Genomic DNA, 24,061 nt, shown 5'->3' on the forward strand with positions numbered 1-24,061 from the left:
TGAAATCTAGTGAGACATTATTTGGTTGCGACTTCTGTTACATCTATATTTTATTCATCTTAAAAAAAAAGAGTCTGCAATGCTACAGCAGGATAACAGTAATAGAGTCAAGATATGAGAGTAAAGGTGTGAGTTTGCTCAAAATGAGCTCATGCGACGTGTCTGATGACAAAGTGATAATAGCTTTTTTTGGTGAAGCCACACTCGAAGGTCGGGTGAAAAGCTGGCTGCCATATAGAGGGACAAGATGCAATGACTCATATAAATTAGGATAACCATGCACACTTTTAGATATTCATTCCTTTAAAGTATTTATGGTGTTGCGCTCGGTTGTACTTACAAAACGTGATAGAAGCAAATGTGTGAAAAAATCAAAGGAGAGCTTGAAAGAGAAGTTCAAACCCTGCTTCTTTCTCCCCTCTGCACACCTGGATATTTGCTGTGTGAATTCAGAGTGCGTTTGGTATTGTCGGTGTCAGTGACACAATATACAGTCCAACCAATGGTTTCACACTCTTCCACTGATGTAAAGGTGGCGGTAACACGTGAAGATATGCTGCAATGCGCCAGCAAAGTCAGTGAAGAAGAAGACTGCTAGCGAGCAAACGTAGATACAAAATATTCTGGGTATAAAATACTTTAAAAAATTGACTTTATAAATGTTTCATGAGGAGGAAAACACTTTCATTACATTTGTCAGACATCACATGCGTTTTGGTGCATAACACAGGGCACCTTTAACAGCACGGCACAATCCAGAATGCAGTTTGATTCAAGTAGATTTGATTTAGTTCAGATCTAATGCATTATTCACATTATTATGCTTTCAGCCTTCAACAAAAAGACGCTGCTATATTTAAGCACGCATTAAACAGCACAACATGCCCCTCTGGTAACCTTAAGTCAATAACACCACACGTCAAATCAGAGATCTTCTTGTTTGCCTGCAAACATCAGTCTCACTTTCATCCATTAGCAAATCAGGCCCGATCAGATCAAGCCATTAAAAGGCTCTCAGTCACACCTAGAGGAGCATTTCAAAGCTGAGGAGGCATCATGGTTGACAACATCCATTTGTGATCATCTAAATAGAACAAAGTGTGTAGTAAGAAAGCCATCTGTCCGGCACTGTCCATCTGAGCTTGCTTATGCCCAACAGTGATGAACAATGGCATCAGGTTTTTCTTATCACAGTCTTCCATTATGGAAATAATGGACAGAGCAGTATACCACCAACTGGTACATTTTAAAACACATTAATGATATTAGGCGTGAGGCGAGAGAGGAATAATTATAATCTAAACAAATCATGGATCTTTATAGTTGACTGGGAAGAAAAAGCCCGCAAGCTGCAAATGTCAGAGAAGTATCCTCAGGTTTGTTCATACTGTACCTTCAGGGATGCGATGTTATTACAGATGACATATAAAGAAGAATAAGGACGACAGAGGGAGCAAATGTGCAGACTGAGAAAACATCCTGAAGTGTGAAACAGCGAAGTGACATCCGAAGAAACAGATGCTCCATTTGACGGATGGCTCAATGGAGCTTGATTGTGTACACAGAGACAGAAGAGTATTGATGAATGCAACCGAAAGCAAGGTTTATCAAGCACCAAACTGCAGATGTTGTTAAATGGCTAATCACTGGTTGGCAGAATCTGAATCGCAGCGTATAGAAATACAGGTTCAGTTTGGATAGAGTCATTGCCTTCTGTCCAGTCAGTCCTGCTGTGAAACAGACTGTTGTCCGTTCTCGTTCAACATCCGAAAGCCTCAGCACACCCATGAGAAGTGAAGGGTTAGGTAAATAGAGTGCCAAGGGGACAATGAAAATGCAAAAATATGCAGCTATAAGTATAAAGGAAGAAACTCAAGACGAGGACAGAGAAAGTCATTTAAAATAGGATGAATCATGAATCAGGATAGTTCATGTAAAATGAGAGGCAATCAAAGCAAACAGAGCATGACCATCTGTTGCCTCCTTGCTTAGAATCTTTCAACTAAATAACCCTGAATGCTTTATTTAAAAAATACTCCAGTCCCTCTGGCCTATGGGTGATAAGTAGCACTGAAACAATGAGACTTTTATCGATTAATCAATCAGTCCATTGACAGGAAATTAATCGCCCACTATTTTGATGGTCTATTAACGGCATGAAAGTTATTAGTCAAGTAAAAATAGCAAATATTTGCTGAGTCCAGTTTCTCAAATGTGAAGATTTGCTGCTTTCTCTGTTCTACGTAGGTGTGAATCGATTCTGTAGATGTTTCCTTGACCTGTGGGAAATTGTGGTTTGACATTTTATCGGCCAAACAATTGATCGATTGCTCAAAAAAATAATTGGGAGATGAATCAATAATGAACATAACTGTTAGTCGGAGCCCTACTGATAAGTGGGCAGCAGTTTGTCTTAGAATAACCAACACATACGAAAATACAAAAAACAGACCCAACTTCTCTTACAAGTATAGGGCCTACAACTATCCCAAGGCAAAGACACGAGTGGGCAACTTAAATATCACACATTTTTGCAAGTGATCATGAAATAAGAAATACCGGGGTACTAATAATAAAACTCCACTCTGCTGCCTGCAGCCTAGAATAATATTGTGGAACAAAAATATTCCTATAATGTACCACATACCTTATCTACACAACATACATTAACAAAGTATACTTTGATATTAAGGTAAATCATATCTTTCTCTTCATCTCCATACTGTCCCCCTCATGCTACCCCCACAGCCACCTTCTTTCTTTCGCTTATGAATGAGCGATGGCGAGCTGCCAAAGATGTCCTTGTGATAGTGATCACAGACGGTGTTGCTGTGGTAACTCGGAGACTTAGAATTCATGGCATCTATTCAACAACCTTGTCAGCATGAGCTCAATAACTCCCCCCCCCCCCCCCCCCCCCCACCTTTCTGCAGGGTAATTTTATTTTGAATGCCCAAGTGGTGCAGTGCTGCACAGGTACAGGCTGAAGTGGCTGACTAACTTTGTTTGAATTGACCTGACAACGTAATGTTTTGTTTATGTTCGTTGAGCTAATACGTACTTTTTTTATTTTTTGTTTTAATTCGGACACTTCGCATTCATGCACAGAATTGCGGTTGTTTGTTGTATAGGTGCTGTAACAGTATATGCTGCTTAATTGAACTTGTTTATGTAAATACAAGTACAAAAGGAGCCAACAGATCTACAGAATAAGTACACATCCCCATCAAAGACAGCGTCATAGTTTTGTACTTTCCATCCAGCACAGCCTCATAATCACACACAAACAAATACACAGACGAGAACAAACAAATACAAAAGGTAAACCAAAAAAACAACAAAGCAAACAGTGACAAAAAGGGGGAGGCCATGTCACACATCAACAACTAATACATCTACAATAATATACATAAAAAAAAGCTGCCAGTGTGGTACCAATATATTCTATCAGGGACCAAATCTAATGGAATACTTTAATCACACATTTAGACCTGTATGTCAAATATTCAATGGGCATTATATCTAACATAATCCTGTGTCACCCAGCTGTTGTTGGAGGTTTATAATCTATCCATTTCAGCAATATTTTTCTTTTTGTACAGAAAGTATTTTCTTGTACATTTGACAGGCAAAGTGTTCATTCTGATAAAACATTAGTGTGCTACAGTATATGAAGGAATCCCAATATTTCCCCAATACTTACACTCAATTTTTGATTCGATTTTTTTCACTGATGTAGAGACTTAATATCATGCATATACAGTATTAACATAATCCATACCAAATGTGTGCAGTCATAATTTACTTATTTTATTGATCATTATTTTGGCCTGAATATCATATACAGCATCATTTATGTGAGCACAGTTGTGTTCATGTAAAATTATGGGGAATTATTAAAATGTTACACATAAGCAATATTACCGATTGATTTGTCTGACACTCTGCAGTGATGTACATTTATTTCGCTTTAATAATTAAAATAGACGTGGGGATTTTTTGTTGTCCAAAGGCTGCTTTACATCAGTGGGGATGTATTGTTAATGCTGTACTGTATGTGATTGATTAAAAAAAAGCTTTGTGGTCAATTTAAAAGCTCCATAATGGCCGTGCAAAGTGCTCTCGTCTCACAAAGGCCATTACAGAATGCCTTTGGTCAGCATATTGGCTGTGTGTTTGGTATTTTGTTTAGTCAAGTTTGTTTAATGTCTCTCTATAAGTAAGGCAAGGCAAGTTTATTTGTATAGCACATTTCAACAACAAGGTAATTCAAAGTGCTTCACATAAAACCATTAAAAGCATCAAAACACAAGGCGAAAGAAAAGGAGATTTAAAAACAATTAAGAACAGTCATTGAAACACTAAAAAGCAGTGTAAGAAATAAAATGCAGTAGTAAAATGCAGAAATGCAGGAAATTGATTAATATCCTTGAATCTGGTTCAATTACAGGCAGCAGCAAACAGAAAAGTCTTCAATCTTGATTTAAAGGAGCTGAGGGTCTCAGCAGACCTGCAGCTTTCTGGGACTTTGTTCCAGATGTGTGGAGCAGAAAAACTGAACGCTGCTTCTCCATGTTTAGTTGTGACTCTGGGAACAGAAAGTAGACCGGTCCCAGACGACCTAAGGGGTCGGGATGGTTCATGAGGTAGCAGCAGATCAGAGATGTATTTTGGCCCTCAACCATTCAGTGCTTTATAAACCAACTGCAGGATTTTAAAGTCAATTCTTTGTTGGACAGGAAGCCAGTGCAAAGACCTCAGAACTGGACTGATGTGATCCACTTTCTTGGTCTTGAGGAATCGAGCTGCAGCGTTCTGATTGACTTAGAGACCTGTAAACACACCGTTACAGTAGTCCAGTCTGCTGAAGATAAATGCATGGACAAGTTTTTTCCAAATCCTGTTGAGACTTCAGTCCTCTAATCCTTGATACATTCTTCAGGTGATAGGAGGCTGATTTTGTAATTGTCTTGGCTGTTCAGGTTGAGGTCTGAATCCATAACTACATCTAGATTTCTGGCTTAGTTTGTGGTTTTTAACATCAGTGATTGAATCCGGGCGCTGACTTTCAATCGTTCGTCCTTGGTACCAAAAACAATTACTTCTGTTTTATCTTTGTTTAATTGAAGAACATTCTGGCACATCCAGTTGTTGATTTGTTCAATGCATTCACCCAGCCCTTGTATGGGATTATAGTCCCCTGGTGATATAGTTATGTAGATTTGTGCGTCATCTGCATAATTATGATAACACACTTTGTTGTTTTAGTAGAGAAAGAAAGAGCGAGAGAGAAAGAGAGAAAGAAAGAGAGAGAGAGAAAGAAATAAAGAAAGAGAGAAAGAAAGAGCTCTGTCTTTAGAGATTTTAGAGCATATAAAATGTGATAATCTAATAAGGCTGTTTGAAAAAGGTGTTTGAGTTGATCAAGTGTTGAGATTTCTGCTCCTCAACTCTATCTAGGTCACCACTGGAGAGGAACAGCATCACATTGTATACAGATATACATTTTACAATATCTGCACTGGAAATCTTTAAAACCATGAAGAATGAAGGTTGTGCTTTCGGATTTGCTCCATATGCAAACGCGCCAGCCAGTCCAGCGTCTCCTATATGTGGTAACAAAACCCATCACTGTGCTTTCATGCAGCTGTAATCTAAACCTTTAAGTGCTTGTGTTAAAATAGTTTTGATCCTATTAAAAGTAATTGAACTGGAATCGGGAAAGCACATCGTGTTTTTAGGTAAACCACTGCTGGTGTTTGAGGGCAAAAGAAAATGGGAAATATTATCTCTCAGCCTCCACCGCAGGTCCTGCCTCATTCACGGAGCCAAGCACTGCGGTTCAGGAGGAAATGAGATCAAGCAACGGCACAGACTGTTTTATCTAGTCGAGCTGTCATGCTATATAGCCACAGGTTCTCTTCAGGCAGCCCTCGCATCGCCTTAGGCAGCCAGACTTGAGCTGAATTGCTCACCTATTTTGCTGCTGCACTTTTTAAAATATAATAATCCCCACCTTCTGGGTGCATAAGCTTTCATAATATATGTCCTTGTGTGTGTGTGTGTGTGTGTGCATCTCTGAATTCTGTCAGACTATATATGTTCTGCCTGCAATGTTACTGGTAATCGCTGTGTGTTCAGTGTCTCATGTCATGAAGGGAATATCTGTGCTGTGTGTGTGTGTGTGTGTGTGTGTGTGTGTGTGTGTGTGTGTGTGTGTGTGTGTGGATGCATGTGTTCCTCTGGGATATGCGAGTGCTTATTTGTGCGATTCAGAGTTGGGGATAATATCTGTTCTCCTCATGTCGACATACTTGTCCTCAGATAACATTGTCAAGGTAATACCACTCTCCCCGCTAACGTCTGATGCAGTAACATTCACCCATCGCAGCTCAGGCAATGAGACCAAGAGAGAGAGAGAGAGAGGGGGGATGAGGGAGAAGCGAGAGAGGAAGGAGAAGAATAGGAAAAGGAGAGCTTTTAATTTCCTCAGCAGCACATCTGTGAGGTTTTTACATTTGCACAGGCAGAGAGAAACTGGACTGAACTCTAGATGAGTTTCCAATTGAATGATGAGACATGCTGCTGTCTAAGGAAGACCAAATGTAGATTCATTTTAGAAATTGTAATTGAGGATAAGCTCACCTTTACAGTATGTGGACTAAACTAGTGCATGCTTCTAAGTTTCTATTTGTTAATGCATCTTTATGGGTCCCTCAGTCTCTAATAAACACTCATCTGTCTTCAGGGATTTAAAGTGTATGTAGGTAATTATCATCAAATTAAAGCTGTTTGAAAAATAAGATTGAGCTCATCAAGTACTGAGGATTTTTCCCCATCACTTGTCCGCATCATTTGTTCAGGAAGGAAACGATTTAATACAACCTGTGGGTTGTGCAACGCACTCAACAAATTGATGCTCTATGGCTGACATCTAGTAGCTTAAAATCTTACGACCATAGTAGTTTACGGCATGTATCTTCAAGCAACATATCCTCCTACAACTGTTCGTATGATGTCTTACAAAAAGTTAGTTCTTAGTTGTACAGTTGCCCCACTGGTTAGCTCTGCACTGCGCTCATACGGCTGTTACAGCTTATAACAACGTCCCGACCGACGGCATCATCGCGGAAGCCTCCGGGTAGGTAACTACAAACAGTCAATGAGAACAGCCTGCTTCCAGTCGTCTAATCATCTCCTATATACCACTCAACCCGAACACACACCGCAGTCATCGAACCCTAAGTAACTAAAAGCTCTCAGAGTCAAGTTCTTAGAAATCTCTAGGCCAAACCATGTTCCGTCTTTGCCTTTTCTTACAAATTCTATTTACTTGGTTCACGCTTCACAACACTGATCCACATGGACGTAACCACATTTCAGCCTCACACCATCATTACCAAGGAAGAAAAACAACCTATTTTTTGCCCCGGTAACTGATAAAGGTCAATTTCAAATGAGCTGTCTGTGAACACACAATAAAATTGCTGAAATGTCCTCCTAAAAACTTCCCGCCTTTCTGATGTGCTCAAGATAGAAGCTTTCTAATAACCAATCCTTTCATCGGCTTGCTTTTCTTAGAAACAGCCCATCAAATAAGGGACTTGTGGTGCACTTAACAGCAGCTAAAAAGAAATCTAACATGCCAGCATTGATTTAAGAACCCGGTTTGAAATGGTTTTTTTGCTCCAAATGGTGCTTCAGAGCATTCTGATTGCACCCTGAGTGCCCCCAGTGATAGTCTTTGAAGTGCTCGGAGCCGTGTGCTAAAGCTCAGTATGTGCTTATATCTGGAGCTTTTGTTAGTCACTTCATATGTACGGAGTCCTGTGCCATCATTATTCAATGATTCACACTGTGCAGCCAAAACACTCACTCTTATCTGTTAAGAGGCTGCAGAGACGCAGTCAGACAGCTCTGGGTGGGCGGATGGGTGGGGGGACGAAGACAGAGACAGAGAGAGAGACTCTTGCTCTCTCTCACTCTCTCTGGGGGGAAATGACTTTCCTCTCTTCCTCTCTTCCTCACAACACGAAAGGCAGAGAGCATCCCGACTTCAAGAGCTTTAGATCCTGAATATTCACGCTGGTGGTATTTTACCATGTGTAGGCGGTGAGGGTTTGCAGAGATGGGAGAGGGTGTGTGAAGTATTGATCATCGGTGCTGTTGTCCTTGTGTGCTCTGTGTCTCGTAGTGCCAGCTAACTCTCAGAGAAACACAGTGAGGCATAGATAAAGAGGGAAAGTTGGCGTTTATAAGGCACACTTATTCCACGGGGGATGAGCTGAACACAATTAAAATTTATTTTAGAGGGATATGTTTAAAAACAACAAAAGGAATGAGGCATGTGACACATGAAAATGAGGCCACTTGAATACAATTAATTTTTGTTTTTCTGTGGCACAGTTGCAGGTGCTACAGCTTTGAACACCTGCATTATATAATGATGTATTTATAGTATTCATGGTTTGATTTTGGCCCGGTTGAGTTTCTTACTAGAATTAAAATCCCATCTTTATCCTCTAACTTTAACTAGTGTTGGTTGAGAAACACCAAAGAAAAACCTCACCCTCTGATGTTAGATGTCAATATTTCTTCAACAGCTTCAACAATTTCAACAACTTCAACAGCTTCCATTGTGTTGTGATCAAATATTAAAAGCCTCTTTGAAATATTCATAATTTTTCCTTCAACCAGCCTTGTCTCGCATTAATTCAGTCAGTGACTTCTTACATTTCCCAGAACGACTTTTAACAAAGTATTGAACGTCTATGATTGCAGCGGTGCCTTATTAAAAATGATCTTTGCGGCGGCAGTGCATTGTGGTCCATTAAGACTCCCGCTGGTGAAGACATTGGTATAACATTGGTGTGACAATGGTATCCGTAGGGAACAATACAGATATCAGATATGTGTGGCAATAAGAAAAATCCACCAATAAACAACAAGATGGGAGCAGAAATTCGAGGAGGACATTGCCAGAAGCAGTTAGGATTGATTTTTCCACTAAGGTCTTGAAATTGCGTAAGAAATTGAACTTGTTTTCAGAACTCTAATTTCATAGCGCCATAAGCGCCCACCTGATTCACAGTGGTGAACCTCCAAGGAAATACTTTGTAGAGGCAGATCTACTGACCTGCCTCACGCAGGACGTGGGAGAAAAAGATTAAAGGAACAAGTTGAAATAATCTGAAAATGGGTACTTTTTTCTCTCTTTTCATTTCTGCCTCTCTCAGTCTTGCTGGGCCTCCAATCGTCTTCCAGCAGCTCTTTAGTTGCAGTATTTGCCTGCGCTCCATCATTGTCAATTAAGCTCCAATCCCTAACTGGGATGATTTTTAGCTCCAGGGTATTTGACTAGCTACTAGCTTTCATTATAACACAATGCTTCAGTACTAGCTCATGAACTGCCAAACACAAGTAGACACAGATTTGCATATCAAACACAGCAGAAGTGTTCCTTTCTCGCCAATATGGCCACAGAAAATCATTTTCACCCACACAAAACCTTCATTTGTACCAAGTAGAACCAATTGTGTTACCTTTCCCAGATGAGCCCCCCCCCCAAAAAAAGCAGTCATGCTCAACGCGATGTTCGTTTGCAGTAGTCTCCGAAACGCCAGAGAGCATAACAACAAAACACCTCCTCAATGCTGAGGAATTGTAATAAACTGCAAACTCACAGCTCATATTCATGGACTACTTTATCACATTTGTACAAGTCCTGTAAAGAAAGGAGTCAAGTATCAAATGTGTTATAGTGAAACTACAGCAAGCATCAAGCTTAAGATGCTTTATTTCCATCTTCTAAATCTTGGCAGCTTGTCCATCATTGTCAAGTATGCCAACTGTAATTTTGGCATAATTGTATGATTCTGTTTTTGTAGACAAGGGTTGTCTAGTTGAAAAAACAACCAAAAATAACACGACTTGAAAAAAGTTAATGATCTCTTTACTGGACACATTTCCACCTTTCGTTCTTTCTCTTCCCTGTGAGGTTATACATGTAAAATGTGTTATTGAAAGAAACATTTGATCGATTAAAAGAATCAAAAGAAAATCCCAATTCATGCCCTCGACTGCCCTTTTTCAGAATAGTCTTTCAGTAATACATCTATTATCAGCTGGTTGTGGTATTTGTCGGTGAATAGACAAACCTTGACAGAAACTGACCATCCTCAATGAATATCTCTCAGTACAGAAAATCCTTTGGAGGGATGTGAAGCAACACATAACCCTGACCCTAACGCCTGTTTGCGTAGCACATATTAGTCTGTTGCCAGGCCGTCGAACTCTGTGCACATATTTTCCATGTATATATTTTTACACCAAGGGGGTAGTTTGGGGAGATCTCTTGGCCTCCGATCCATCTGACGAATCAGGGCCATGCTCTGCTCTACTCGCTGCTTTGCTCCCTTCTGTGTTTTCTTGGAAACGAGGCTGCCTTGTGTTGCCATGCCAGGCCCTTGAGACTACTCCCAGTGCATTTCTGTCTCATCAGTGGCGTGTGCAAATGTTTGTGTGTTTTTTTCATGTGTGTCTATTTGCCTGTGCATGTCGTTCCTCGGTGCACTTTTTGGTTGAAATTTGTAACTCACTAAACGCCGAACACAAAGCATTCCTGTCTGAAATGCCTTTTGAGTGGCTTTACGAGTTTTTCTTCTCTGCTTTGTAAAGTTCGGATGTTTGGCTGTTTCGGGACAACAAATGTGCTGCGATGGATCATAACAAGAAACTTCATTTCTAGACTTCCGAAATCCGATAGCTGTAGCAGAATTCAGTAAGAGCAGCTTACTGGAGGTGTTATGTGACAAATGACACAAATCAGAGAGATTCGTCAAAGGAGAGGCAGAAATCTGACAGCAGTGATTGTTAGTCACCAACTTCCTCCTCTCCCTCTCTGGAGACATGGTTGAACCACACAGGAACCTGTTTGTATCCGTTTATCGCTTTCCGTCTTGCTCACACACACCCAACCTTCACCCACTAATGCAAGTTGATGAAACCTCTCTCACTCTTTCCTCCTTTCCTCCCCCACTGTCTCTGTGCTGTCCAGATGGAGGACGTAATAGCACGCATGCAGGATGAGAAAAATGGCATCCCCATCCGAACAGTGAAAAGTTTTCTAACCAAGATCCCCAGTGTTTTTTCAGGTAAGGCTTTTATCTTTGCTCTGTTCTGCTCTGTTGCACTCTTCTCCTGTCTCCTCTCCTCTTCCTCTCCTCCACTTTGCTCCCACCCACTAAGTACCCGACTAGTACTCATTTCTGGCCGAACAAAACACTGAAAGTATTTAGAGAGTTGTCCGTTTTACATTTCACACCAGCAGTGCCAGAATGTCAAGAGGATCACATTGGATTTTCGAGCTGTGCAACCAAATACATAAGAATCCATGCTGGAGTGATACTCCAAAAGAGATTATTCAAGTTAAACACTACATTCAAAAGCTAAGAGGAGTGAGGCCATCATCACTGTCGTGCACATACAGAAATATAAACTTATATTATTAAACCAACAGCATTACGCAATCAAATTAAAAGCTTATATCGGCTTATAAAAGTTAGAGCTTTACAATGCAACGGCATCAACATCTTATTAAATATTAAGGATTTATAAATAATCCAATAATGTAAGGTTTTCCTATAAATTCGTGTTCGTGAACATTGTGCAAAAAGAAGGTTTTTGCACAACGTCTCAGGCAACCAACAAATGCCAGAACCCTCACCTGCCCCCCCTCACTGCTGAGCCACGCTTGGCTTCTCACAACCAGTGACATGTCCAGGTCCTTTTTGACATGGGAGGCTACGATGAGGTTGGCAGTGAGCACCAACATATAGACACAGGTAATTTTAAATAGCTAACTTTAGCTTCAGTGACGTCAGCGCAACGATGACGCATGCTTTTGGGCACTTAAAGGGCAGCTGATGCACTCTTTCTGTGGTTTGTTTCCTTTTTTATGCCAAGTCTTCTACACAGTGTTGATGAATTATTTTACATCTGGCCAAGCAACATCAGCTCAGATCCATCTCTGCTCCGTCTTTTTGTCAGATAATAGACAGTCAAGTACAGCTAGCAAACGGCTACATTGGCTTCATCAGAGGGACCATGATAAGATTGCACAGATGGCTTATTTGTTTTGCACCTAGACCTCAATAGAGTACTATAGTTACACTTAATCTTTATCTCTAAAAAACACATCATAATCATTAGCTTTACTATATATTTTAGTAAAAATACATGCAGTATCTATCAAGAAAGCTTCACTTTGGAGCGAGAGAGTGTAATGCTCAGACTTCATGCTACCGCCCCAAAAGCACTAGTCCTCTGGCCGTTTCTAGGGCTGCAACAAAGACAAAGTCTCTCTGTAGCTTCCTCTCTGTTAACACTGCCACTTCACCCATGTTCACTGGAGCACCCGGACAAGCTGGCAAGCACAACAGCCACGGATGTAACCAAGGTTTCTGCATTGTGTTTTTCCTCTGCACCACTTTTTACAGCCTCAATTCTGGATAAAAAAACAAACACATTTGCCACTTGCCAATGTATTCACCTGTTGGCGTAACAGCACTTGCTCTCAATTGACTTTATTACAGATGTGGTGCATCTACCTAAACCTTTGTTTTTCACAATAACTGCGGCAAATGTGGCTATTTTCCATATTTTGCTGGTGACCCAAATGATAAATTAAAGGTGTATTTTACTAATCTCACAGGTGCTTTTTCTTCAACTCATATGGTTCTACTCGTAGGATTTCTACAACCTCTAAATATTATTGTTACTTTCATTCTGTACATCATTTCTATTTAATATGTTGATGTTGAGCTGTGCATGATGCCCTTGGCTGATATGCTGTTACTTTTTGCTGCAGCAAATATCCAATATTAGCCATCATTGGTATCATTTATCTATTTGTATTATTGGCACATTCTGATGCACACACATGCTTGCACCCGCGCACACACCCACAAACCCACACGCACAGCCCAATCTATGGGCACGCTATTAATCAATTCGGAGAACAGCCTTGTTAGAGGATTACCTTACATGTCTCATTTAAGCTCTCTCCTAGAAAGTGGGTCAACTTTGATAGTGTGAAAATGGGGATGTATTAATGGTGTTAATCCATGGAAAATCACATCTGGTTATGGGAGCGCAAAAAAGAAAGGGGGTGCCGTGAAGACAAAAACACACACAGACAGAAAGATAGCTTGATGGACAGAGAGACAGCCACAGGGCTGACTATCTCACGGCATGAACTCCCTCATGTCTCCATTTTCACAGCTTTTTTCCTGCCTTCTGTGGCTCTCGTCTCCTCAACATACTTTCACCTGTCAGCATGACGGACAGTAATAATAGCTTGGAAAATATATATTTAGCCAAAGTGCCAAAAGTGCCATGTTGTGATGAGGTGTGAAAATGCCCAGGGGGAAGAGGATGCTGTTGTGTTTTTCTGAGATGTGAAAATGATTCAGTTGGATTCTCAGATGGAGAAGATGAATTGCAAAAGGACATCCATCAAATAAAAAGTTTGATGTTCAAACGTGAGAAATGACAGTGGTATACAAGTAATCTCTAGACTTTAACTCATCTGAAATAAATACACATATAGTATCTTGCCTTCACAGCGGATAGATCTTCAGACATTACTCCACCCAGTTAACGTCTTAATTTTAATTTGAGACAGTTTGAAACGTTCGCTGTGATACATTGCCTTATTAAATGAAACAATTGCAACTGTAATGTCGGTGCTGTGTCAGGCAGACTGTGTTCTTAGTGCACACGATGGCTGCTTCATTGTGCCTTTGTAACTCTCCGGTCATTCATATTAATGGACTACATCCAAAGACAGCTGGCTTGGTGAGGGTGTCAGAAAAGGAAATTGGGTAATGGATGGCCTATTACCCACCCACATGGTGCAAGGCGAGAGGAATTGGTATGCACTGTGATGATGAGGGGAGGTGGGCAGGGTTAAGGGAGTCATTGTTTCCCCTTTCATTTGCATCTATATGCAAAAAAGGTGTTTCAGCAGACAGAATATATTTGATATCAGTGATTCATATTCCTGTGCTTTCTCTCATTTCAGGTTCTGAAATTGTACAGTGGATGATCAAGAATCTGGACCTTGAAGATCAAGGTAAAAGGGCAGATGCTGAGCTGCAGGGGGTGTGCATATAGGCAAAGATACTGCATGAGGTGAAAGGGACAGGTGCATACTGGTTTGGCTACTGAGTTGCAGTAATGGATGCGACACACAATCCCACGAAGGCAATTACTTTAAAACCCTTAGCACACAAGCACCACAATTTGCGTCAAAAATCACACTCCTTCTAGTTGTCATAACTTACAGACGTGAGAACACACAGACATTATTTAAAGACTGATAGACTTAGTGTTACTTACGCTTTCCGATGATATCTTTATCTCCTAAATGCAGAAATCATAGAAAAACGACACTCTTTATAGCCTACTCCAGAACTTGCCTGAGAATCAACAGGTTTTTAAATTTGCTTCAGTGTCAAAGTAATCCAGTTTTAGTTGTCTCAACATCCATTGATACATTTAAAAAAAGCTAATTTGGCATACTTTAGTTTAAATGGTGCCAGTTTTGCAGTTGTTTATGCTGTATATTTCAAAGCTTCCTGGTGGTTGTGAGGGGAACTACATGCCTTTGTGGAACCAATGTATACTGGATTGTGTGTGTGTGTGTGTGTGTGTGTGTGTGTGTGTGTGAGTGTGTATATATATATATATATACAAATATATATGTTTAAATATACAAATATATAAGTTCACAGCCTTTTTCTTTCTTATTATTCTTATTTTATTCCAATGTAGAGCTACACAGGAAGTTGTCAGATAATAGCTTGAGCCTCTTATTGCACATAGAATGACTCAAAAGTGGGCAGGTTGTGAAAAATTGAAACTGGTTGCGTGCTTGCATTAAATATGGTGATACAGAAATATAGCTAACAGTGTGGAAAACACTTTTATAAGTGTTTAAAATGTTTGTGTATGTACTGTAGGTGTGTGTTTATTTGGATATTGGAGTGATTGTGTGTGGGTGTACATATCAGTGTTTGTCTGCTCTGGTGTGTCCCTCAGTATTCATAGTTCAGCCAGCTCCTGATACTCAGCGGACTCATCAACTCACAATTCCTCTGTGTGTCGTTTCATTTGTATGCAAGGATCTGCCTGTCTTTTCCGAAATGTGTCAATTGTGCGTTTGTATCAGAAAGGTCAGAAAAGCGCGCTCTAATTTATGCGTGTGGTTTTTAAGAGCACTAGGAAGCAGTTGGATCATGATAAAACATCTCTGCATTGTTTGATAGCAGTTGAACCTTCCAGAGCGCACAGATTGTTCCTGTGCTGTAGTTCACTTTTTGTCTTTTCATTTACGTCGAGAAACTTGTTCGAGTAAAGTTATTTAAATTTGCCCGAGAGATTATGCTTTGCCCCATGCCTCAGACAGCACTGTGATTATTAATGTATCTGTAGCGCTGCACCTCTGATATGCCAAAACAAAAACAAAAGAAGTAAACCACAAAAAAACAAGAAAGCCTGTCAAATCACTTCTGCTTAATGTGCTGGGACTGGACAAAGAATGTTGATTTTTGTTGCACGGTTCACTGAGGTCATGTCATTCGTTCAAATTAACATTTATTGTGTTACATTTTGTGTCACCTGCAATAGTGAAAATGCTCTTCCAAATAGTACTCCAAAACATAATGCACATAAACTAACATTTTGTGAAGGGTCTGAAAACAGGTGCAAACAAGCAGATGTTCTCTGTCCTTTCACACTTTTTTTCCCCCCTTTTTATTTAAATCAGTGCATTTTCTTTTTGCAAACAGACACAAAACAAGCTGTCAATTGCCCTGCGGTGGTGAACAGAGTGTTGTCCAAAACTAAGTGACTTCAGCACAGAAAAGCTCCTGGCGGGGTTGACAAAAACAACAAAGTGAAATGCAATTAATTTGGCTCACAGCACGATAGCAGCATGTTTATTATATAAAGGCAGATTAGGTTATATATCAAAGTAGACTGGGAGTTTTTTCCCCCCAAATAAATGCTGCAGATAATATACAGACACACTCCAGATGAACTCATTATCCTCTTATTTTGCAATCTTTGTGGTCTCAAATTCTAGTTGATTAGTCGATGCAAATTCCTGTCTCTAAAGATTCTCTCAAAATTGTTTGATATCTTTTGGGACAGAACTATTGTGCAGTTCAGACAGCTCACAAAGGGATCGGAAACATTGAGAAGCTAAATGTGAATGAGGAGCCACAGGCTGAAATGATCTACAACCTCAAGCGGTCACAACAGACATACAAAATTTTAGTCAAAGTTGACAAAAGGGCTGCTCTTCTGAAAAAAGTATATGGTTTTTAACACATTGAATTGAAACCAGTGTGACTTACTCTTTCTACTTACTCTTCACTTGATCCCTAATGCATCACAGATAAACGTCCATGAATCCAATCCAAAAGACTAACTTCAGATCTGGTCTCTCCAGGGTGCATATTCCACAAAAATGTAAATATAAAGCTTAAAAAACATGGGCTCAGTGTAGCTGACATGCTAATTGACTGAATGTTATACTTCCTGTTTACATCACCCAAAGCATGATGGGTAATTTGATGGCAAAATCTCAAAATAAACTCCTCCCATGAGACAACGAAAAACAACAGAACTAACACAATTCATGAAAAATATGCCTACAGTAACAGTACAGTAACATAAGCCTGTAAATAAAGTGATATTTGAGCAAAAACAGCCTGAGGTTCAAAGGAGTTAATGGGATGATTCACTCAGTCACTTACAGTATGAATTAGCTTTGCTATATCATCATTCTGATCAATCCCAGCAGTCTGTAGCTCTTCTGACCTAAGACCTGTCTGAAAATAAATCCCTTCAGGTGTATCAATAAGATCATGTTATTACTAAAATAGATACTGTAAAATGTCAATATCTCAGAAAGTGCAGGTTAGGACCCAAACGCAGAGGAACTGATGAGGAGGAAGCAGGAAGAGCTTGATGATGTGTTGATGAAATTGAAAGGGTGAGAATTGAGAAGCAGGCAGGAAACTAAATCCAAAAAACAACCAGAACACTAAACACTGGGAGGAAGTAAACCCTACGAACAATGGCTGGAATGTATGTATGATACAAAGAACAATGACGAACTGGCAAAAAGAGAAGGGAGCACAAAGACCACATACCGGGGATAACGAGGGACAGGTGACAGCAAGGCTAATGACATATATTGTAAAGTTGTGATATCACAACCGTACTAAAATCTGGACGGCTTGTTAAGGGTCAGTTCACATGTTGCGGCTAAAAATGTGTGGAAAACTCCACTCTAATAGACTTGCATACAATCTGACCACATTTTTGCAACCCTAGGAGTCGCCTCTTGCTGGCCACTAGAAAGAATGCAGGTTTAAGGCACTGCCGCATTAGCTTCACTCTTCAGGACCGGACGTTGCCGCCTGGTAGCTTCGTATTGCACTAAACTCTAAGCAACGGCCACTTTTAAGTGGTCCAAACAAATGCCAAGGATTGGATTTGAATCCCTCTTGTAAGTGTGCACAGCTCAAATATTGAGTTTCACTGTGAAATACGTCAAAGTACAGAAGCTGTAGAGGCTCTGAATTCAGTTTCACTGGGACGCTAATACTTTTTAAATGCCATCCCAGTTGTGAAAAACAGGTTGTCATGATGCTCCTAACACATACATACATGAACAAGTTTAGCATATGATGATTTAGATCCCTGTGGGGGGAATTTAGTTGTCAACTTGCGACAATCAAAACACTTGAAATGACTAAACAACACCAGATGAATAAAATTCACCACATCATCAACAAAAAAGCTGTCGGTGAGTGTGTACCTGTGTGTTATTAGCAGGGTGAATTGCATATGAAAGAGCACCTAATCCGCTCAGTGGAACACAAGGGAACGGTAAAATGATCTCTGACGCACGACGTCAGCATGGCGAGGGTACATACTGTTCTGTATAATGGTCCTGGACTTCTCCTCCTTCTATTAAACCTCCTCCTCATCAGACTCCAGAGTCACTCTTATATTTTTTTCAGTCAGACCATCCTTCTGTACACTGCTAGCCTGGCATATAAAAGATTATAACTTAAAAAGAAAAGCATGGATTTATAAAATACTGTCAGTATTATTTAACCAGTCTCCTTAATCACTCAGCTGCACATTTATGAATCCTCTATCTCCACCTCCTGAGCTGATCAAAAAAGTGCAGTGGAGTTAAAATAAAAAGACACAGGAACTAAAAAGTCCTGAATGCAGTAGTTAATGATTGAAACAAAGATTCTTCATCATCTCAACATCTCACAACAGCGCCGACTGCATAGTGTAAACAATAATAATCTAAATATAACTCCAAAAACAGAATCCCTTCTGTTGTATTTAGATAACCCTCAGCTGGAAGAATACTCCCACACTCCACTTGGCAGGGCTCCAAACTGCTGGGCGTTTGGCACAGAGCTGGTAATATGATGAAATCAAAGGGTGTTTCCCCCCCAGACTCCGAGGCCGGCCTGTCTTGACAACTTGACTAATTCGAGTCCAAGGTTTAGTCAGCTATAAAGCTGAGAGAAAACTCTGCAATATGTTAAATGGAAGCCAGAAGCTCTCTTGCTACCAGGAATTGACCTTTATAGACTCTTAATTAAGCAACAAAACTAAACAATGTTGGTTGATCTTTTATTCATCCCCCGGAGATCCCGCGATCACTTTAGTCTGATTTTGCGTGTTCAGATTTATTCTTTTGGGCCCAGCACAATGTATATTTTGTATCAACGGTGGAAGGAGTACCCAAATATTTAATATAAGTACTGCGTATTTGGGAGGGGGGAGGGGGAGATATGATGCTACTGTTGAGAAAAATAGATTGCATTAAATATAAATTTACATATAACATCAGCAACAAGACCTCTTTCTCCAAACCAACAGAGACACTCTGCGTCTGCTGCCTACAACTGATTATCAATTATAAATGTACAACTGCTTTTCTCAGTGTAGCCTCACAAGAATCCAAGAAAAAGGATCTACAAAAAATACAACGAGTTATGGATATCACAGAAAACGTCTTGCATTTTCCTGAAATTTCCTTTTAAAACAAAAGTAGAATAAAACCTCACCATAGCAGAAACCATGCACAGTGTTGTTCCTACTCTGTAACGGATGCGACTTGAAATGTGGTATACCTGTGATAAGTAGTAGGCTTCTTAAGTAACATTTTTTAAATAGCCGAAAAAGAACAAGTGCACAACAACTTTGTTACAGCAGTACATGTAAAATCATTACCTCTACCCCTTCTTTCTTGGCGCTGAAAGAAATGAAATCTTTGCTCTGGATACTAAATTAGCACACGCCGCTCAGCTTGATCTAATTTGATGTATCTGCCTTTTAACTTGTGCTGGATGATTTCCTAAATTTGAAATACCAGCAGGCAATGCAGTGTCAGGACTGCTTTGGGGATTTAGAGAAATCAGTTAATGTCTGCGGGGATGACATTCAACATTCATCCCTCAAACGGCATCAGAAAAAAAAACCTCAGCTTCACTTCAACAGAAGCAGAGAGGCTGAGCAAACAGGTAGCACACAAAATGAGAGCAGATCATCCCAGCGGTTGAAGAATAGGAGACAGCAAGCTCCAACTTCCTTGTCCCAGATGGCATTTTCCATACTTTGTTGACTTTCATCTGACAAAACAAATTCTGAATGGATAATAAGTAAAAGGATATATGGATGAGTGGATGTTTGCTTGTAAATGTCTGTCTTCTTGAATAACCTTGTATTTCGTGGACAGAGGCAGATGACGTACACACGCCTATAGTCCCTGTAGCTCCTTGACATAGAAGACTCTATTTTCTTCTGACTAAATAACACACAAAAATATAATATACAATCATTTTTATATACATGTGGGATATTATTGCTGTAAGAAATAGTGCAGTGGATAAGGAGGAAGGGGTGTGTTTATAAGTAAACAGGTTTAAATAACTTATGAGTCATCATTTATTAATAAATGGAGCCTAGTCACACACACACACACACACACATTCGCATCAGCATCCTGACCTCTCGAAGCTGTCACAGTCACCTCCGTGCTAAAGCAAAAGCCAATCTATATTCATCCCACACACGCATTCACCCAGTGTGTGTGGATATATGGATGTGTGTGTATGTTTTAGAGAGCAAGAGAGCAGAGATATGGATATTTTATTCATGCCTACATTAAGCTCCTGTTAAAGCATTCATAACTCTGCCTATTTAGACTATGTCAAGCATTTCAACCTATCCATCTGTTAGCTTATTAGTGAGTTAAGATCACAGTTTACTGCCAGACTCCCCCGGGCTTCACGTCCAACTTTCATTAATCACGGCAGAAATAGACAGGAACACTATTGTATGAAAACAACATGTAAACAGTTTCCTATACTGTTCATTATCACCCACAAAAAGCCAGTTTTACCCCGAAAATTGTGGAGACATTCTACTAAACATGAATAATAGACGTTGACACCGTGACACAGGTTGAGAACAGCAGGGAGTAAGTGGCAGGGAGTAACTGGTGGCAGATGAGACACACAGCTGATGATGATTACATGTTTTCATTATCTGATGGTTTTAAATCAGGGAGAGTCAACCATGTGCCGTGGAGCGCCGGAGGGAAGCAGGTTTTCACTCCAACCAAGCACAACACCAGGTGATTCGACTGATGAGTTCCGCCTCTCCAGCTGATGGTGGGCTAATCAGCGGGATCTCCTGCTGTGCTGTTTGGTTGGATGGGAGACCTGCCTATCCTTTCAAAGCAGAGTCAGACACTATTATAGTGTTTTTATTCCTATTTAACAGGTCTTATTCTTTCGTTGTCTTTACTTCCTCTGTGCTCATGTCCTTTGACCTTGTTCTCGTTTTATCTGCCTTGTCTAGTTGTATTTCCTTTTGTAAATGCTATATAAATAAGGTGTATTAATATATTATTATTGTCAGATTAGCAGCTTCTAATAAGGTCCTGGTGTTTATTCTGATCAGTTTGTCATAAATGAATTCCTACCTGGGGCTGAAGGGTGAATAAAGAACATCATGCCAGCTCAAGATCTGTGATGAGGAACTATTGATTGCAGGATAATTAGAAAATCTTCTTCTAATGATCGTTTAATGCCTTCGTATAATCTGATTAAAGAGCATTTAAAGATGATAGATAAATTAAAAGTAGGGCCTTATCACCCTGACCCTTCAAGCAAACGTTTGACATGTTGGAAATCATGCTTATTCATTTTCTGGTGGAGAGTTAGTGATGAGATTGATACCACTCTCATATCAGTTTCTTAAATTAAAGGCAGCAGCCGGTTAGATTTGTTTAGCACAAAGACACATTTCTGAGAGAGGTTTTCTTTTCTCTCCTTCAGAGCACAGAATGGCCATGATATCTGCACAACAGTTGACAGTGTTGTTGAATTAAACTCTTTAACACAATCCCAAACCATGCTTGTACTAGATGGATCGATGTGTGTTTTATGTACAGTAAATTAAAGTAAAGTTATATGTGCTGGTGTACAATATTACTGGGAAAACTGAGACAAAGAACAAGAGTACATCAAGTTGTAAGTGGACTTTATTTCTGTGTTTTCTCCCAGTGGAAGCTCTTCACCTAGGAACTCTGATGGCTGCACATGGTTACTTCTTCCCCATCTCAGACCACGTCCTCACTCTCAAAGATGATGGCACTTTCTATAGGTTTCAGGTAAGCACAATAATAGTAATACTCTGATTTCTATTTGTGTTGATGGATCTTATCTGTGAAACTTTAGAAATCAATGGCAATATATAAAAATGACCTAAAAAGACGAAACGCTTCACATAATATCATTTTTTCATGTTATAATATGTGTTATCTCATCATATATAGAGAACATGTTTGCTTATGTTCATGTGATGAACAGACAGTTTTAAGATTTAATTCAAAGAGTCCAGAGTGATGTGGTCTGACCGGTTTGCAGGAGATTTCTAGGACTGATCAATTGTTATTTGTTCCTGGTATTTTTTTGCAAGGTTGTGAACAGAGAGACGGACACAGTGATGCACACACACACACACACACACACACGAACACTACCGATTACATAATCTCCTGGCCGAGATAATAAAAAATACAAATATGTCCTGATATTTCAAAGCTCCTTCCTTGCTGCAAAGTACAAACCTCACTTTACAAGTGACAAATTTCCAACTCTAATAACTGAAGTCATGATACATCTTTTAAACTGCCTCTGTGTAATATGCTGGAGTCAAAACGGTGATTAGGAGTTGCTGTGCCTCATAATTCTTACAGGTTCATGAGTAAAGAAGAAAATAAAACACATTACTCTGAATGTTAATAGTGGGATTGACAGTTTTAGTGATTTAGCAGCCAGTGAGCTCCCCCAAGTGTGCAGCTCAGAACTAACCAATGTAAATAAATGCCCCAGGCTGTTTGTGTTGGTAGCAGGCTTTACTTTGCTCTTTACGAGTAATCGCTTTTCATCTGATGCCAGTCCAGTGCATACAGTGCCACCGAGGAGGGTCAGGATTCATGCCGGTGTCTGGTCACTGTGCTCGCTGAAAGGAGCTTATGTGCTTTAGACGTTATACCGAACCCATTATTCAACAAAATATTAATTTGTGACAGATGCAGGGCTGTGACTGCATGCCCACCTCGCATGACGGTGCACACTTTGACTCAAAACACCATGTGGTTAGCTGCACGCTGTCAAAGATTTCTTTTAGTTTTGTTTCTTAATGACCTGTTTTTCCCTTCAGACTCCATACTTTTGGCCATCAAACTGCTGGGAACCAGAAAACACAGACTATGGTGAGAGAGCTGCTCTGTTATAGTCTAATTCCTGCTTTTAACATTGCGCAGTGCTGAAGAGAGTCAAATGATGCACACTGTTTGTGTAGTGCCTTTGTCCACCAGGTATGTTAATACTGCTGGTGTAACCAAAACGTCAAAAGATGAAACACAAATGATGCAACTGCAGCATGAAAATTGTAGGAAGAAACATTAAATCACATTTAGTTTATATGCTTGGCCCACAGTTAGAATCAGTTATAGTGCAGTTAGCATGCAACAACAGTGGGCTCTCTATCACACTTCTATTCATACTCTCTGACTGACACAGACTGATTACAGTGAAGGAACCCAGGGATGTGTTTGTATGCGTGCACCTGTTGTGCACATTTAGCTGAAGGCTTTAATACTGATACAGGGACGAGCTCTTCATTGTTTACAGACGAGTGGAGATAAACATTTCATAATGACAAAAATGATTTGAGCGCATAGCTGCAGCTTTGCAGATCTTTCATCTGTTGTTTGAGTTGTGGGAGAGGAAAAGGGATAATGTTCGCTGTGGGAATAATCCTGTGAGTGTTAGGGGAAGTTAGAGTGTCTCAGATGTAGCAACTGATTCACATGAACGATGCGCCTTAATGAAAACACTGTAATGGCATAATGAAGCTTCCACATAATGGTCAGTTAACAAAGGGATGAAGGGATGATGATAGTACAGGAAGACATCAAAAGTCAGGCGCGCACAAACACACAAATAATCAAAACACACTGCGACAGGCGGTCAGACACCATGCACAGCCAATGACCTTTGTGATTTGCAGGCCAGTTTAAATGTGCAGTTGAGAGGATTAAATGAGTAAAGGCAGGGCCACTTAAGGCTGTTAATACCAAGCTGAGTTCCCTTTCTCTGTGTATCACCCATCTCTCTGTCTCCCTCCGTCTCCCAGCTGTTTACCTCTGCAAAAGAACAATGCAAAATAAAGCACGTCTGGAGCTTGCAGACTATGAAGCGGTAAGTGAGAGAGGAACTCAGAACATTTGTTTTTTCCGTGTGCCACTGCATCATTTGTAACTTTCCTTTCACCAAAGCTATTAAATGAATCACCGGGTTAGTTATTCTCTTTCTTTTGTGAGTGACCAGGGATCATTAAAGATGGTATCCAGCCGTGCACTGTACACATCATGCGCAGT

General features: G+C 40.1%; 1 protein-coding gene across 1 annotated transcript in view; it reads left to right on the plus strand.

The window, feature by feature from the left end:
- The window catches only part of rgs7a (regulator of G protein signaling 7a), a 48,034-nt gene that overhangs the window by 18,063 nt on the left and 5,910 nt on the right, over window positions 1-24,061 (plus strand). Inside the window, exons 2-6 of the mRNA XM_076075774.1 lie at window positions 11,057-11,153; window positions 14,084-14,134; window positions 21,678-21,784; window positions 22,840-22,891; window positions 23,818-23,882. Of these exons, the coding sequence (XP_075931889.1) occupies window positions 11,057-11,153; window positions 14,084-14,134; window positions 21,678-21,784; window positions 22,840-22,891; window positions 23,818-23,882 (372 nt within the window). The remainder of the gene's footprint in view (window positions 1-11,056; window positions 11,154-14,083; window positions 14,135-21,677; window positions 21,785-22,839; window positions 22,892-23,817; window positions 23,883-24,061) is intronic.

This window comes from Anarhichas minor, unplaced genomic scaffold (assembly GCF_050575085.1).
Source record: "Anarhichas minor isolate MPS153535 unplaced genomic scaffold, ASM5057508v1 ptg000054l, whole genome shotgun sequence".
NCBI lineage: Eukaryota > Metazoa > Chordata > Actinopteri > Perciformes > Anarhichadidae > Anarhichas > Anarhichas minor.